Raw genomic sequence first — 18,259 nt, forward strand, 5'->3', positions numbered from 1 at the left:
GAGAGGCCTGCCGTGACTGGGGAGAGAGCTTGGCTGCGGAACACAGAAGCAACCTAGCACCTCCATCTCTAGCCCCACCTCTAACCAAGGTGACAGCTGCCAGCACACCCCGAGGAAAGATGTGACTTGTAGTTCATGTCAAAGCCAGCTCTCTTACCAAAGGCACTGAGCACATGCAGACTGCACAGGGATGCTCTCACATAAGGATACCCCTTCAAGACTGGGATAATTAACCAGTTCATCTAAATTCATAGATACAGAGAAAGTTAAGCAAAATGAGAAGACAGAGGAACTGGTCTCAAAAGAAAGAGTGAAAGAAAACCCCTGAAAAAATTAATGAAACAGAAATAAACAATCTACCAGATAAAGAATTCAAGTCATTAGTAATAAGAATGCTAACTGAATTAGGGAAAAGAATAGATGAACACAGTGAGAATTTAAACAAGGAACTAGAGGGAAAAACACACAAAAACACCCACTCAGAACTGAAGAATACAATAACTGGAATGAAAAACACACTAGAAGGAATTAACAGCAGACTAAGTGATTCAGAATGCACAAGTAATCTGGAAGAGAGAATAATGGAAATCACCCAAACAGAAGAACAAAAAGAGTAAAGAAAGAAGTAAAGAAGGAAAGAAAGAAAAAGAAAGCAAGAACAGCTCAGAGATCTCTGGGATAACATCAAGAGTACCAACATTCACAGCATAGGGCACATTATAGGGGTCCCAGAAGGAGAAGAGAGAGAGAATGGGGTCTAAAATGTATTTGATGAAATTATGGCTGAAAATGTCCCAATCCTGAAGAAGGAAACAGATATCCAGGTATAGGAAGCACAGAGGGTCCCAAACAAGATGAACCCAAACAGAAAACCCTAAAGTCTCCACTGAAAAACTATTAGAACTAATAAGTGAATTCAGTAAAGTTGCAGGATACAAGATTAATATACAGAAATCTGTTGCTTTTCTATACACTAATAATGAACTACCAGAAACAGAAGAAAAAACAATCCCATTTAAAATCACATCAAAAAGAATAAAATATCTACAAATAAACTTAACCAAGGAAGTATAAGATCTATACTCTGAAAACTATAAAACACTGAGAAGAAAACCGAAAATGATACAATGAAATGGAAAGATACCCCATGTTCCTGGATTGGAAGAATTAATATTGTTAAAATGTCCAAACTACTCAAAGCAATCTACAGATTTAATAAAATCCCTATCAAAATACCCATGACATTTTCAACAGAACTGGGACAAATAATCTCAAAATTTGTATGGAACCACAAAAGACCCCAAATTATGAAAGCAATCTTGAGAAAAAAGAACAATGCTGGAGATATCATGCTCCCTTACTTCAGACTATACTACAAAGCTACAGTAATCAAAACAGGATTATACTGGCACAAAAACACAACACAGATCAATGGAACAGAATAGAGAGCCCAGAAATAAATCCACATACTTATGGACAATTAATATACAACAAAGGAGGCAAGACAGTCATAGGAGAAAAGACAGTCTCTTCCATAAGTGGTGCTGGAAAAACTGGACAGCTACATATATAAGATTGAGATTAGAACATTTCCTCACACCATATACAAAAATAAACTCAAAATAGATTAAAGATATAAATGTCAGACTGAAAACCATAAAACTCCTAGAAGAGATGACAGGCAGAACACCCTTTGACGTCAATCGTAGCAATACATATTTTTTGATCTGTCTCCTAAGGCAAAAGAAATAAAAGCAAAAATAAACATATGGGACCTAATTAAACTTAAAAGCTGTGTACAGCTAGGAAACCACAGATAAAACAGAAAGACAACATATTGAATGGAAGAAAATATTTGCAAATGCTATGACTGATAAGGGATTAATTTCTAAAATACATAAACAATCCATACAACTCGACATCAGAAAGATAAACAACCTAAAGAAAAAAAAAGATAAACAACCTGATTAAAAAATAGGCAGGAGAACTGAACATTTTTCCAAAGAAGATATACAGACAGCTAACAGGCACATGAAAAGATGCTCAACATTGCTATTAGAGAAATGCAAATCAAAATCACAATTAGATATCACCTCACACCTGTCAGAAGGGTTATCATCAAAAAGTCTACAAATAACAAATGTTGGTGAAGATGTGGTGAAAAGGGAACCCTTGTACACTGCTGGTGCACCCACTACTGCAAAACAGTATGGAGGTTCCTCAAAAAACTAAAAACAGAACTACAATGTGATCCAGCAATTCAACTCCTGTGTATATACCTGAAAAAATAAAAATAGTAATTTGAAAAGATACATGTACCTCAATGTTCACAGTAGCATTATTTACAATAGCCAAAACATGTAAGCAACCTAAGCGTCCACCAACAGATGAAGGGATAAAGAAGATGTGATGTGATATATACACTCAGCCATAAAAAAGAATAAAATTCTGTCATTTGCAACAATGTGGATGGACCTAGGAGTATTATGCTTAGTGAAATAAGACAAAGGGAAAGACAAATACTGCATCTTATCACTTATATGTGGAATCTAAAAAATAAAACAAATGAATATATATAACAAAACAGAAACAGACTCACAGATACTGAAAACAAACTAGTGGATACCAGTGGGGAGAGAAAAAGGGGAGAGGTAAGATAGGGGTACAGGATTAAGAGATACAAACTACTACGTATAAAATAGATAAGCAACACGGATATATTGTATAGTGCATGTAAATATAGCCATTATTTTGTAATAACTTTAAATGGAGTTTAATCTCCACTAGTGAAGAATCACCATACTGTACACCTGAAACTAATATAATATTGTGAATCAACTCTACTTCAATTTAAAAAAAGTGGCAATTTTAAGATTTCTTCCAGGGAGGACATGGAATCACAGAATTGAAATAAAAAATGATGGAGTAAGAAAATATCTATTCAAGCAAAAGAATTATATTAGGTAAAAAATATACACCAGCATTATTACATATAACATGAATCATGAACACAGATCAGTAAAATATAACAAGGCAAACAGAATCACTATAAGACAATGGTTATACACAAATACTGTGAGTTCAGAGTCCACAGAATCTCTGGCACCCACCCCTACACCTCAACCAAGCCTGTTGTTAAACCTGGTAATATAGACTTCACAAATTCCAATTTTAATTTTCTTTTCTGCTACAAAAAACATTCAAATGGTACACATAACCATAACCTCTTTTCTCAAGTCCTCAGAGGACAGCAAGGACAAAATGTGTGCTTGAACCCTGCAGAAGAGCTACTTAACTATGATTTTCAAGAGTAGCTCATTTAATTTTAGAAAGAAAAGATCAGTGTTAGTGTTACTTTATGCTCTACTTCTTTTATGACAACACAGTGAATGGCAATGCAAATCCATTCTTAAATTAAGCAGTAACTGTCAAGTTGGCTGAGACTAATCCAGAAAAGGGGAACTTGATCAAAAACTAGAGCAAGTTTTTTTTTTTTTTTTTTTTGCGGTATGCGGGCCTCTCACTGTTGTGGCCTCTCCTGTTGCGGAGCACAGGCTCCGGACGCGCAGGCCCAGCGGCCATGGCTCGTGCCCAGCTGCTCCGTGGCATGTGGGATCTTCCCAGACCGGGGCACAAACCCATGTCCCCTGCATCGGCAGGCGGACTGTCAACCACTGCGCCACCAGGGAAGCCCTAGAGCAAGTATTTTTGAGATAACTCTCTAGCAGCTTTGCTGACACTTAAGAACAAATTAAAACGACCATTTTATTGTTGATTTCTGAAAAGCAAGGGCTGTTTTGTGGGGAGAGTGGGAAGGTCCAGGCTCCACTAGATCCCCAAGTTTGTTCTGGAATTAACTGGTTGATCCACTGACTGAAGAATCCCTTCTTCTTGTCTAGATACTGGCCCTAAGATTCGGTGACATCTGCATTAACACTAAAGAGCCTCGTCTGTAAAGAAATGTATCTACAAAACCAGTACCTCAAAGATGCATTCCAGAAACCAAAGAGTTCAGAGGTCAAATAAATTTGAGAAACACCCAAGACAATATACCCCTTCCGGATATTCACCATGCATATAAAGGACTTGAGAAGACCTATAATCAAGAAATTCATTTAACTGTGCCAAATCCTGAATTTCAGAAACTATACAAACAAGAACCCCTTCTTTCAAGTAACACCTATTAGCATCCTGTGAACAAATGATTCACAGAATACACCATGAACAATGTAGTTCTAGGCTGTGACCCTATTTTAATAATTAAAAGTAAGTGAAAACTATACTAAATCAGAAAATCAAAATAGGTATTTCCCTGCTCATCACCTAGAAAGCTTCTCAGCCAAATTCAATTCAAAATTTTCTTGCAACAATAAAGCCGATATTAAAATATTTGACTGTAAATTAACACCTGTAGATGGTTCTTGGGGTTGAGCTGGATTCCAGTCACCAGATTTCTGTGCCCTTGCAATATATGTACACATTCTTCTGTAGCTGTGCTATAAACTTTAATAAAGTCTCCAGAGACACAGAAGACATACCTGGAAATAAGAGAGAAAAATAAGATTCACATACTGTATAGATAGCATAATCTTTTTATTGTCCATGAAAAATAAAACAAAAACCAAAGCTGTAACATGCAACAGAGATTTCTTTCAAAATAATAGTTTAAGAACTGTATATTCAAATTGTGCTGCTTAAGCCTATGGGGACATCTGAGGTCGTTTAGTTCACGAATTCTGAAAGTAGATCAATGATGCCAAAGTCATACCTCTGACCTGTTCCAGGGGCAGAGGCTGTATGGAATCATCCTGCAAAAACAGCTAACCTAACCAAGCTGCCTGTTCACTAATGGATGCAGACACTGTGCTACGCCTTCACTATCAGCTATTATTCTGCGGTGGTTCTACTAACAGCAGCGTCTTCCCCTGTCCTCCAACTCTCCATCATTCATTGCACAGACACCAGCCTACAAATACGAAGTCAAATATTCTCTCTAGTCAGTGAGGTCTCTTAGATAGCAAAGTATAAAAACTTTATGACAGTTCTTTTTCTTACTCCCAAAAAGCTGACTTTGCTTTTCTGGATTTGTGGCTTTCTTCCATATATCAGAAGCTACTAAATTATTAACTGTGGTTAAACTGGGGTAATATTTGTTTAACTTTTTTCATAATAGATATAACCATAAGACAAAGCTCAGAACTGCAAATCTTCTAGCATCAAATAAAAAATGTTTGCTCTATGCCTATTACATCTGACAGCGTACGTGTCTAACATGGTGCTTTTCTCATATACCATAGAATGTACAAACCACAGAATCCTTAGGCTGGACCTCTTCTCTGTGCTCCCAAAGTACCCAAGGCATGATTTGATCTGGGTACTTTCAAACTATGTTGAAATGTCTCATTTATGTAAATATCCATCTCCCTTATCTGGCCAAATGCTTCTATAGGGCAGAGGCCCTATTTATCTTTGATTTTCAATGTCCAATCCAGTTTGTCAAAAAGAATATGCCTGATCTTCAAAGGTTTTTTTTTTTTTTTTTTGCGGTACGTGGGCCTCTAACTGTTGTGGCCTCTCCCGTTGCGGAGCACAGGCTCCGGACGCGCAGGCTCAGCGGCCATGGCTCACAGGCCCAGCCGTTCCACGGCATGTGGGATCCTCCCGGACCGGGGCACGAACCCGTGTCCCCCGCATCGGCAGGTGGACCCTCAACCACTGCGCCAGCAGGGAAGCCCTCTTCAAAGGTTTTATAAACTATTTAGATAAAATGAACCAGTAAAAAAATTATTACAAAATAATCATAAGGGTAAATCTTCTAATGCTGACTGGGGTTGCTACTACCCTATTTTATCATTTTTAAGACACTTGACCTCTATAAAATCGGGATGCATCTTTTAAGTGCGGTAACCAGGGGCCATCGTTGTGTTCAACTGTTTATAAGATCAACAAAGTACAAGCAACAAAGCAACCGAGGTACATGGATTCCCCTTTGGTTGGACCCTCCTCTCCATTCCCATGAGTACCCTAGTTCTTGCCATCTCCTGTCTGGACCACTCTTAAGGGCTTCCTACAGTCTCCAGGTGTGGCCCTTTGATTCAACCTTTCATACTCATACCAGACTAATTTTACAAACTTGAGCATATTACTTCCTTAAATAAAGATAAAATTAAATGAAACCCCTTCAGTGTTTTCTCACTGCCTTCAGGATATGATCCAAATTCCTATGTTTGACTCCAGTCTGACTGGAAATACTTTTTCACTTGAACAGTAGGTTAAGTGGTTCAAAACTCCAACGACCCCCTCGCTCTCCCCTGCTCCCCATTAGCATCAAGTCCTTTAGGCAGTGTTTCCTGGAGATGCTGGTGGGTGAGGGGGCACTGCTGTTTGCCAAGAAAACTCCCCCTAATTGATTCTGATATTCTTCCCCAGTGGAAAGCAATTCCCTCTCTCCTTGCTCCTCAGCAGGGAATAATGACTTTGACTGTTTGAATGCAAACCTCTAGAGAAAACACTCTCCACACTTGCACATTCTGCTATCTACTGAGAACGCTTTCCTTCTGACTACTTCTTTAAGATTCAGCTCAGGGGTCTTTCCACCGCAAGCCTTCCCTCATCTTATTCCAGATCAGCACCAGTCCTAACATGCTTCTGCAAGGTGCGGGGCTTAACTCTATCCCAGCACTTTCTGCACGGTGTTATGAGAGAACTTCCCCTCCTTGAGGGGAGGAACTGTGTGTTTACTTACTTCAAATAATAACAGAAACAGGGTGTTGTAGAAAAGGAGGCATTTTTAAAAAGTCAAACACAGATGGGTTCGAATGCCAGCTTTACTATGTACAAGGCTGAATGATGTTGAAGAATTTACCTAACCTTTCTAAACCTCGCTGTTCTCCACTCGCAGGGTTATTATTATAAGGATTAAATGAAACAATGCATGCAAGTGCAAGCTTGGCATATACAGCAAACACTCAATAAATGGTTCTGTAAAATGAGGATAACAATACCTACACCATGCAGACAGGGATGCATGTAAAGCACCACCACAATGCCTGTCACACAGGACTCAAATCATCTTTGTTGATCAAGTGGTGAAGTAAGAAATTAGGAATGTTTTCAAGCAGGAATCAGGATTTAAATGAGGTTCTGAAGGATGCATGATTTAAGGGCTGGTAAAGAAAAAGAAGAGCAACAAAAAAACAGTAGGGAAATAACAACATGGTACCTACGAGAGACAGGGAATGTACCTATGTAAGTAAGTAGCAAAGTGTGCACAATGGGCACTAGCAGGAAACACAGCCCCATAAGCAGAGTTGAGCTAGATCAGGGAAGGCCCTGAAAGTCAGACATAAGAGCTATAGTTAAGGAAGGCAACAGAACCCTGTTACAGGGTTCTGAGCAAGACTAGGAATAAGTTACAGTAACGTAACAGCAGCAGTATCCAGAACGATCTGCAGGGGAAAATACCTAGAGTCAGGGACCTCGATTCTGTGATAATTTAGAAATGTAAAAGGCAAGAATGACTCATTGTTTTAGTTTTCTATACCCTAGTAACCTACTGCTATGATACATAGCACCATATAACTGTGAGAGGCAATAGGGTGTGATGCAAACAGTGCCGGACTGGGAGTAATACTTGATAGGGGGATGCCAGGTCCTTTCATGTACACCTCACCTCCCTGCTTGCCTCTCATAATAACGCACTCAAGTAGGCAGAGTAGAGTTTTGTCCTAGTTCGAAGAGGACCTAGTGACCAAGAGAAAGCTGTTAAAATTCCATGATTCTGTTGTTTCATTTACTATTTCAGCTTTTTTGATAAGCTCCTTGAGGTAAAATACAAAATTATTTTATTCCCCTTTGTATAAGTTAGCCAACCCTTGTGGCAGCTTTTAGATAATATTCAAGTCCTTGGTGAATTCATTATAACCCTGTTAATTTGCCAGAACACTGGTTTAATTATTAGCTTCTATATATATGAGAAAAAATGTATCTCTAAATCTCGACCAAGTTCCCGTCCTGAATTTCTGCCTAAACACCTGCTACACCCACCTGGTTGTTTTAAAGGTACTTTAAACTCAACAGGCACATGTGAACCCTACATCTTCTCCTCGTTAATCCTAATTGCTAAATCACTCCAAAACTCTGTCTTTTCTCTTCATCTTCATTATTATCTTAATTCTGGCCAAAATCATTTCTTGCTTGGATGCCTGCATTAGTCTTCTAATACCTGGTCTATAATGTTCTAGACTCTTCTCCCACCACTTACCTTCAGCCTATGCTGCAAGTATACTGACCTTCTTATGCACATGACACCCCTCCCCCGCCCCAATTTCAAGTTGCTCACTTTGCCTGGTTGCCCTCCCCCCAGTATCACGGAAGGGGCAAACTCCTGTTAGTTTTGCAAGATCCTACTGCTGAAGGGAAACTTTCACTGTGTAACTCCTCCTTCGGTGCCATCACTGCACCTTGAATATGCTAGCCTAGCCACCTCTCGTCTCTCCACCACATACTGTATAGTTTTATAGAGTTCTCAGATTAATATTATTGAGGAAACACAATCATGTGTCCCGCCCTCCCCTCCCCACCAACACCTTATCTGCAGAATTAAAAAATACACTCTCTTTGGACCAAACAACCAAGAACTGACTCTATGTTCCCTTTAGAACCTCGTTTCCCACTAGCTCTCTTCATACACCATTCCTACAAGCTAACTGTACCACAGTCCTCATGCTTATACTGTGCCCCCTATCTGGAATGCCTTCTATCCATATCCCCTAGTCAAAATACCATCCATCTATCTACGTCTAGCCTAAACATCACTCCCTCATCAACCTTCTCCATCCTTCCAGTTTGAAGTATTCTTGTTTCTTATGGGATCCCAAACTGCCACTGTATGAAACATCTGTTACTGATTATCTTCTTTTCCTCACTACACTGAAAGCTCTTGAAGGTAGGATCAATCCTGGAATTATCTTAGTTTTTGTCATCGCAGCTTGCTATAAATACATAGCTAATAAATACTTAAAAATGAATTGTAGGATGAATCAATTTTCATTAATCAAGTGAAATACAATGGATCCCAGTATAATGAATGAGATATACAAACAGTACACTGGAGGAAGAAACTGGATATAAGTCCAAAGTGGCAGAACTCTGGCAATCTTTTGAAGCCTCAGTTTCTTCCTCTGATTCACAAGGTAAGTATCAACAAAGCCCTCTTTATTGTAAAGACGAAGAATTTTTTTTTTGCCTCTAAGGCAGTTGATGAAAGCTCCTTCAAGTCATGCATGCATTCAATAACTATCTGCCATACACCCATAGCAAGACATTGCGGGACATACAAACTTTCATAAGATACTACCTCTACTTTTCTAAGATAGAAAGGGTTTTTACTAAGTGTCTCTCTATCCCTGAGTGACTTGAAAACGTTTTTTCACATTGTGTCACTTCTAGATGATGTTGACAATAGAGCAATGATGGACACAGCTGACGTATATTGAGCCATTAAGTGCTAGGCATTGTTTGACTTGCTCTATTTGTATTGTATTAAGACATTTAATCCTCTCAACAACACTACGAGATAGATTACTAAATATTATTCCCCTTTCATAGATGAGACAACTGAGGCAGAGATTAAGAACCTTGCGAAGGGCACACAATGGATGAACTGGGTTTAGTTAAGCTTTCCAGCTACACTGAGCTCCTGAGGAAGGGGACCAGGGCTTACACGTGTTTTTATCCCACACAGAATCTAATGGCAGTTTTTGCGCAGAGCTCCAAAAAGGTTGCCAAAATGCCTTCTTAGGGGGTAGAGAAGTGTGGAGAAATCAGAATCTTTAATCATACAGTAATTCCAAGTCACGATTCGGTCCGAAAAGGGGATACTCCTCGTGGTCTTGCAAGAGCAGTGGCGTACAAATCCGTGCCCGGACCATTTTCCCAGCCGCCCCAACGCCGAGCCGATTCTAGATACGTGGGTCCGCCCAGGGGCCCCTCAATCTACCTGCAGGTCCGGGGACGGGGGAAGCGCGCCCCAGCCTGAGGTGCTACGGAACTAAGGGGTTCTGAGTCCTCTTACAGCACACGAGGACCAGCTCCCTCCCGCTGGCCCTGCAGTCTCCCGCACGCGCGACCCTTCCCCGAGCCCAGAACCGCCTGCTGGTTTGTTTAGACGCGCCCGACAGTTCTTTCTCTCCATCCCCCGAGGACTCACGCCCCTCAGCTGGGCCTGCAACGCGTGGTGGCCTCTTACTTAGAATCTGCAGAGAACACCGCTCTCCTGAAGTTCAGCTCGCTGCCGCCACAACGAACCACGCGGAGACTCTCCTCCTCCACCATCTTCGCGCAAGCGCAAGGACTCGCTGGCGCCGGCCCCGCCCCGAGCTTCCCCGACGGAAGCCGGTTGATAGGGCGTTTTCCCCAGCCCACAGACCCCATCCTCGCAGGGCTCCTCTAGGCCTCCGTCTCTATGGTAGTTCTCAATGGTAAGACCCAGCGCCTGAGCGGCCATCTTTGGTTTGGGCAACGTCAAATTAGGACATGTGAAAAAAGGAAAGAGCGAAACATAGAATGCATTTATATTAGATCCCTCTAAACTTTTATTTAGAAAAGATAAATTTCTCTCCGGACTTGTTAATCTGACTCTAAAGTTTCTTACGCCGGAAGGGAAAGGTGGCCCGAAGTGTGTCAGATGACCGCCAGTCCTTTCCCATATCCCGCCAGGCTTCACCTTTCTCTTAACTTTGATTCAGGAGCTGCGAGATGACGCCAGCGTTTTGCGCCAACAGCATTCCTGGTCGCGCAATTGAGTTCTTGGTTGGAAAGGTAGCGTTCTGTTTTTACACAACTGTTAGCTCCTCTCGTTGGCTGTCACTTTGTTCTGTTCCTCTGAGCAGAGCATACGTTCCTACAGAATCTTCACAGCTCCAAGAGGTTTGCTTTTTCCTTTGGACACCTGGCTCTTACTCCGGGATTCTGGTTTCTATTTCTCTCCCTGGTTCATTGGACCTTCTTGGCCGATCTGACATTGCACTCTACCCTGGCCAAGTTCCAGGGCCGCTGCTCCCTGGTTTGCTACTGTTTTGTGCGTGTTGCCGTGGTTTTAGCTTCCGTAATTAGTCGACCGAAGTCCTGAACTCTGAGAAAGTTTATGCCTCCATCTCCATTCCTTTTTATAAACTTATGTGTGTCATTTTCGTGGCCCCTGTATATTAGCGGGTGCTTATCTTCCTCCCTCCCTTCCTTCCTTCCTTCCTTCCACCAATCCCCTCTGTGCTGGCTCTGTAACACTCCTAAGGGTAAAGAGCCAGTGACAGGTTAACTTTAACAAGAACAGGAGATCTGCCTTGATTGTGTAGAAAATTACCACATCCCTTCAGTGTTTCTGGAGGCAAATAATTATCGAGAGCCTTCTATATGTGAGACACAATGCAAGACAGACGTGACTGCTGCCCTGTTACCTTCTATGGGAGAGAGACGTTTAACAAACGAGATGATCAGAGATTGTGTGCCGAAGAAAATAAAACAGTAATATAAGAGAGAATAGTTTTCTCTGAGGAGGTTTAGGCTTAACCTGATGAATATATATTTGTTAAGGTCGTGTAGGTTAAAAGATGATATTTTAACAATTCAATGTTAATACAAATTTGATATAAAATAATTCAATGCAGAAATAGAATGGTCTCGGTAGATCCTATACCCTATGAGTATCTCTCCACCATTAAAAGTTTGGTGTATATGCTTCCTGATATTTTTCTAGGCATACATACACCTTAACATTATTCTGCAGTGCAATGCAAGGCACCATGTATTCTTTTTTCCCCTCTCTATATGCTTTCACTGCAGTGTATATATATTTTTAATCTCCTTTTTGATAACTGCATAGTATTTCATACAGTAAATGTGCCATAATTGATTAAGTCATACTCTCTAAATGGACATTTAGTCATTTCCATTTTTTAAAAAGTGGCACATACTGCTACAGGACACATAAATTTGTGACAGTGTTGCTGTAGGAGAGATTCCTAGAATAGGTATTGTGGGGTTAAAGGATATTTGCATTTTTTATTTTTTTATTTTTTGTGGTACACGGGCCTCTCACTGTTGTGGCCTCTCCCGTTGTGGAGCACAGGCTCCGGACGCGCAGGCTCAGTGGCCATGGCTCACAGGCCCAGCCGCTCCGCGGCATGTGGGATCTTCCCGGACCGGGACATGAACCCGTGTCCCCTGCATCGGCAGGTGGACTCTCAACCACTGCGCCACCAGGGAAGCCCTACATTTTTTATTTTGAGAGTATGTTTTGTGGAATAGAGATATGTGTTACTGGGAAAACCAAGAGGAATAACTAATGGCAGCCAAAAAAAGGGAACTATTTAAAATTTTGGGAAAATCCATAAGAGGAGGGAGTATTATAAGAGAGTATGATTTCTTAAGAAGAAATCAGGAGGGAAAAGGACTGATGAAATGGTGTAAGGCAAATGAAGTTGCCTAATACATACTGCATCAATGAACAACGATTGAAAGGTAGCAAGGGTGGGGAGTTCACTGTTTAAAATTAAGAGTGTAATGTGGAGTCACTTTTTCAAGAATTGTTAAGTATAATGAGTTCTGCTTCTTAAGTCTAATATTTCTTTTCATATATTGGCATTCATATATCATACAACAGTCTTTGTTGATTGGCCTGCAAACACTAAAATAAAAGCAAAATTTTCTAAAGTGTTTGGAGGACTGGAAAGAAGTAATAGAATACTGAGGGTGATAGAGGTGGCTAGATACTCTCTGTACATGGTTTCAGATACTTCCCTAAGCATTTCGTAGAAGAGAGCAAGGGAAGTTTGGTTCATTTATTGAGTTGAGCATCTTTGACAGGTCTTCGGTTCTCTTCAGCTCTCCTCTTTTCTTTCTGCGTCCTCACCAGAATCATCTTTAAAAGTCCCTTTATGAAAGTACTGACTTTTCGTAGCACACACTTTAAAACTTTTCCAGCCTCTACCTTTATCCAGTTCCAAGGCTGCTTCCATATTTTTAGGTATTTGTTAGTTACAGCAGCACCCCTTTCTTGGGACCAAAGTCTGTTAGTCACGGTTCTCCAGAAAAACATAACCAATAGAATTTATTTATTTGTTTGTTTATTAAAAGGAATTGGTGCACTCAATTATGGAGGCTGAAAAGTCCTACAATGTGCAGTCTGCAAGTTGGACACCCTGGAAAGCCTGTGGTGTAATTCAGTCTGAGTCTGAAGGCCTGAGAACCAGGGGAGCTGATGGTGTAAATCCAGTTTAAGTACAGGAGAAGAATGACGTACCAGCTGAGCAGTCAGGTAGAGAAGCAACGAATTCTCTATTCCTCTTCCTTTTGTTCTACTTAGGCTATTAATGGGCCCTGAATGATGCCCACCCACACTGGGGAGAGCAATTTTCTTTACTGGGTCCTTATTGAGTCCACAGATTCCAATGCTAATCTCATCCGAAAATACCTTTACAGACAAACCTAGAAATAATGGTTAGCCAAATATCTGGGCACCCTGTGACCCAGTTAAGTTGACACATAAAATTAACTATCACACTGGGCAACTACTAATCTGTTCTCTGTCCCTATAGTTTGCCTTTTCCAGAAAGTTGTATAAATGGTATTATATAGTATGTAACCTTTTGAATCTAGCTTCTTTCACTTAGCGTAATGTATTTGAAATTCATGTTGTATAGATCATTGGTTTTCTCGTTTTTATTGCTGGGTGGTATTCTATTATATGGATATTCCGCAATTTATTTATTTGTTGAAGGATGTTTAGTTTTTTTCCCCAGTTTTGGAACTTATGAATAATACTGTTTAAACAGTAATTTGTAGGTTTTTGTGGGAACATAAGTTTTCATTTCTCTAGGATAAATACCAATAAGTGGGATTGCTGGGTCAAATAATATGTTTAAATTTTTAAGAGACTGCCAGACTGTTTTTCCAGTTTTGTACCATTTTGCATTCTAATCAGTAAATTTTGAAAGTTTTAGTTGCGTCACATCCTTGTCAGCACTTGGTGTTGTCAGTATTTTTAATTTTACCCACTGTAATAAGTTTATAGTGGGATTTCATTGTTTTAATTTTTATTTCACTAATGACTAACAGTGTTGGGCATCTTTTCATGTGTTCATTTCCTATCTGTATATCTTCTTTGGTGCAATGTCTTCAAATATTTTATCCATTGTTTTCTTGGTTGGTTGTTTTCTTATTGTTGAGTTGGAGATTTCTTTATATATTTTGGACACAATTCCTTTGTCAGATATGTGAATTATAAATATTTTCTCCTAGATTGTGGCTTGTCTTTTCATTCTTCTAATAGTGTTTTTCACAGAACTGAAGTCTTAAATTTTGATGAAGTACAGTTATCACTTTTTTTCTTTTATGGATCATGCTTTTGTTATTGTATCTAAAAACACTTTATGTATTCCAAGTTTATGAAAATATTCTCCTGTGTTTTATATGAAGAGTTTTATACAGTTGACTCTTGAACAACACAGGTTTGAACTGTGGGTCCACTTATATGCAGATGTTTTTCAATAAATATGTTGGAAAATTGTTTTGGAGGTTTGTGACAATTTGAAAAAACTCACAGATGCACTGAATTGCCTAAAAATATCGAAAAAATTAAGAGAAAGTTAGGTATGTCAGGAATGCATAAAACCTATGTAGATATACATTTAATAAAAATATATGTTAACTGATTATTTTGTTATTGGTAAGGCTTCTGGTCAATGGTAAGCTAGGAAGGGAGAAGGAGGGTGTTCGTGAAGACTGGAAACATGGATAGTATTATTTTGTTTTGTACAGATTGAGGGTGTAATATAATTGGGAAGTAACACTGCAAAAGAGAACTTACGGTTTTCTTTGGTGGTAATTTTTTTCTCAGATTATTAAAATGATATCTCAAAAATTAAAAATTGTTATTGAACTTTCAGATTTCAATCTGAGAGGCTAGGCAATAGGGCATAGCTTCATAAAGCTAAAAAAAGTTCCACAATTTAATGACAACTGTGCAAAATAAGCCATTAAGTAGACTCGCAAGTCCTACCAACATAAAAATCAACTCATACAAAACACTATACTTTTAAGTACCTGGCCTTAATAAATATTTTATGCTAGTTATATCCCCAAGGATATTCTAGCTATTCATACCAACCTTTTACTAAATTCTCCTTAATATATATAAAGCTGTCGTTAACTTTAGCTACACATAGGAACCACCTGGTGTGCTTTAGAAAATAATGAAACCTGGTCCGGTCCTATCTTCAGAAATTCTGACGTAATTGGTCTGCCATGTAACCTGGACATCAGTTTTTGTTTTTTTTTTAAATTGTGGTGAAAAACACATAACAAATTTTTTTATTAGTGACATTTAGTACATTCACAATGTTGTGCAACCACCACGCTATCTAGTTCCAGGACATTTTCATCACCCCAAAGGAAATCGTTTACCATTAAGTATTTACTTCTCCCCCCATCCCCACAATTATTAGTGTATAGATATAAAACTGATCTTTGTGTGTTGATCTTGTATCCTGCAACTTTGATGAATTCATTTACTAGCTCTAATAGTTTTCTGTTTTGTATTCTTTAGGGTTTTTTATATGTCAGATCATGTCAGCTGTGAATAGATACTTCTTTTCCAATTTGGATGCCTTTTCTTTCTTTCTTTTCTTTCTTTCTTTTTTTTTTTGCCTAATTGATCTGGGTAGAACTTCCAGTACAATGGTGAATAGCAGTGGTAAAAGCAGGCATACTCGTCTTATTCCTGATCTTGGGAGGAGAGTGTTCAATCTTTCACTATTAAGTATGATGTTAGCTGTGAATTTTTCATATGTCCCCTTTATCATGTTGAGGAAATTCCCTTCTCTTCCTAGTTTTCTGAGTGTTTTAATCGTGAAAGGATGTTGTATTTTGTCAAGTGACTTTTCTGTGTCAGTTGAGATGGTTGTATGGGATATTTCATGTTGGCTGGACTGCAGTCATCTGAAGGCTTGACTTGACTGGACATCCAAAATGGCGCACTTATGGTCAGAAGTCGATGCTGACTGTTTGCTGCAAGCTTACTTGGGGTTATCAACCAGGGCACCGAAACCTGGCGTCTCTGACATAGCAGCCTTAGGGTAGTTGGAATTTTTTTTTTTTTTTTTTGCGGTACGCGGGCCTCTCACTGTTGTGGCCTCTCCTGTTGCGGAGCACAGGCTCCGGACGCGCAGGCTCAGCGACCATGGCTCACGGGACCAGCCGCTCCGCGGCATGTGGGATCTTCCCAGACCGGGGCACGAACCCGTGTCCCATGCATCGGCAGGCGGACGCTCAACCACTGCACCACCAGGGAAGCCCAGGGTGGTTGGAATTTTTACGTGGTGGCTGACATTCCTCAGAGAGTGTCTTGTGGTCTAGTGTCAAAAGTCATATAGGGTCCCTTCTGGTTTATCACAGTAGTCACAATTCTGGTCTAGCTTGTATGGAACTTGGAAATCATTACTCTCACACTCACAACAAGAAAAAAGAAAGAAAAAAACAACTGAAAATTAACAATTCTTAGGTCCATCAAATAATTGAGGTCACAAGGAAAAGCACTGCCCCTGCTCCCCAAACTGGAGACAGGCAGATAGAATCACAGCATATCAGAGCAGATGCCCAAGTGCAGAGTGCCATTGCTGGAGCAGTACTTGGGAAAGAAAACTTAAGCTATAATTGACAGATTATTGGAGGCTCAGTGTGGACAACTTTGATAGTTAAAAATTCCAAGGGGGCCTAGCTGCATGAGTGTCCCCACACTTTCATATGTTTTATCTCCAGGAACCCTGCCAGGTTCTCACAGTGTAGATGGGAAGATATTTACCAAGGATGAACCTACATTGCCACATCATAATCACGCAAGCTCCTAGCTTACCTGAGGGTTCACTCTTAGTGTTGTACATTCTATGGGCTTGAACAAACATATAATGACAAATATCCAGCATTATAATATCATACAGAATATTTTCACTGCCCTAAAAATCCTCTGTGCTCTGCCTATTCATCTTTCCTCTTCAACTCCCACTCCTGGAAACCACTGATTTTCTTATTGTCTCCATCCCTAGTTTTGTCTTTTCTAGGATGTTATATAGTTGCAATCATACAATATGTAGCCTTTTCAGATTGGCTTCTTTCACTTAGTGATATTCGTGTAAGTTTCCTTCATATCTTTTCATAGCATGATAGCGCATTTCTTTTTAGTGCTGAATAATAATATTCCATTATCTGGATATACCACAGTTTATTTATTCACTTAGTGATATTCGTGTAAGTTTCCTTCATGTCTTTTCATAGCATGATAGCTCATTTCTTTTTAGTACTGAATAATAATATTCCATTATCTGGATATACCACAGTTTATTTATTCATTCACTTGATGAGGATGTGACATCTTGTTTGCATTTTAGTTTTGGCAGTTACGAATAAAGCTGCTATTACATCCATGTATAGGTTTCTGTGTAGATGTTAAGTTTTCAGCTGCTTTCGGTAAATACCAGGGAGTGCTATTACTGGATTGTATGGTAAGAGTATGTTTAATTTTGTAAGAAACCTCCAAATTGTTTCGAAAGGGGCTGTACTAATTTGCAACCCTACCAGCAATGTATGAGAATTCCTGTTGCTCCACATCCTTGCCAGAATTTTTTGTTGTCAGTGTTCTAGATTTTGGCCATTCTGATAGGTGTGTAATTTTATCTTTTTAATAACACATTTTGCTTCCTAATTCAACAAACATTGAATAGTTACTATAAGACAACGTCCTGGTTCCTGGGGATATAAAGATGAGTTAAGACATGGTACATGGTACATCAGAGAGGATCTTATATTGAGGAATATGGACACAAAAGTGATCATTATGTTATGGTGAAATCAAGTGCAAATTGATTAGGTATATACATGGTGATGTGGGTTTACAGAAGGCCCCCTAACCTGGCCTGCATTTTTGAAGGAGGTGATGATTCACCTAATTCTTAAAGGATGAATAGAAGTAAGCCATGTAAAGAGATTCTGAAAAGGACATTCCAGGCAGAATGGACAGCATAAACAAAGACCCCAAGTTTTCCCCGTGATTTCTCACATGTGAAGATTCAGGAGATTTGAATCTCCCTGCCTGGAGATCTTTTACTCTTCATGGTGCTCTGTAATTACGTTTTAAAGAACAAATCAGTGTAGCATCCAATAATATATAATATAAAAAATTTTCTATTTTTTCTTTTGATTTTTACAT

At 39.5% G+C, this 18,259-nt stretch overlaps 1 protein-coding gene and 1 long non-coding RNA gene across 5 annotated transcripts in view; one reads left to right on the forward strand and one right to left on the reverse strand.

Annotated features, from left to right (window-relative positions):
* Positions 1 to 10,377, reverse strand: part of WDR75 (WD repeat domain 75) — a 41,458-nt gene extending 31,081 nt beyond the window's left edge. The window contains exons 1-2 of one of the 2 annotated variants that reach the window (XM_027126133.1): positions 10,250 to 10,377; positions 4,409 to 4,538 (exon numbers count right to left, since the gene is read on the reverse strand). In XM_027126133.1, coding sequence (XP_026981934.1) covers positions 4,409 to 4,538; positions 10,250 to 10,335 — 216 coding nt within the window. In that variant the 5' untranslated portion in view covers positions 10,336 to 10,377. Of the gene's footprint in view, positions 1 to 4,408; positions 4,539 to 7,008; positions 7,132 to 10,249 lie in introns of those variants that run through there. The other variant, XM_027126139.1, reaches the window with a different exon arrangement.
* A 93-nt stretch (positions 10,378 to 10,470) lies between these two features.
* The window catches only part of LOC113630578 (uncharacterized), a 118,864-nt gene continuing 111,075 nt past the window's right edge, over positions 10,471 to 18,259 (forward strand). For all 3 annotated transcript variants that reach the window (XR_003437023.1, XR_003437018.1, XR_003437024.1), the window contains exons 1-2: positions 10,471 to 10,929; positions 13,135 to 13,315. This is a non-coding gene — a long non-coding RNA (uncharacterized LOC113630578). The remainder of the gene's footprint in view (positions 10,930 to 13,134; positions 13,316 to 18,259) is intronic.

The sequence above is a fragment of the Aethalodelphis obliquidens genome, unplaced genomic scaffold (assembly GCF_003676395.1).
Source record: "Aethalodelphis obliquidens isolate GAN/ISIS:26980383/991018 unplaced genomic scaffold, ASM367639v1 scaffold2, whole genome shotgun sequence".
Classification (NCBI taxonomy): Eukaryota; Metazoa; Chordata; class Mammalia; order Artiodactyla; family Delphinidae; genus Aethalodelphis; species Aethalodelphis obliquidens.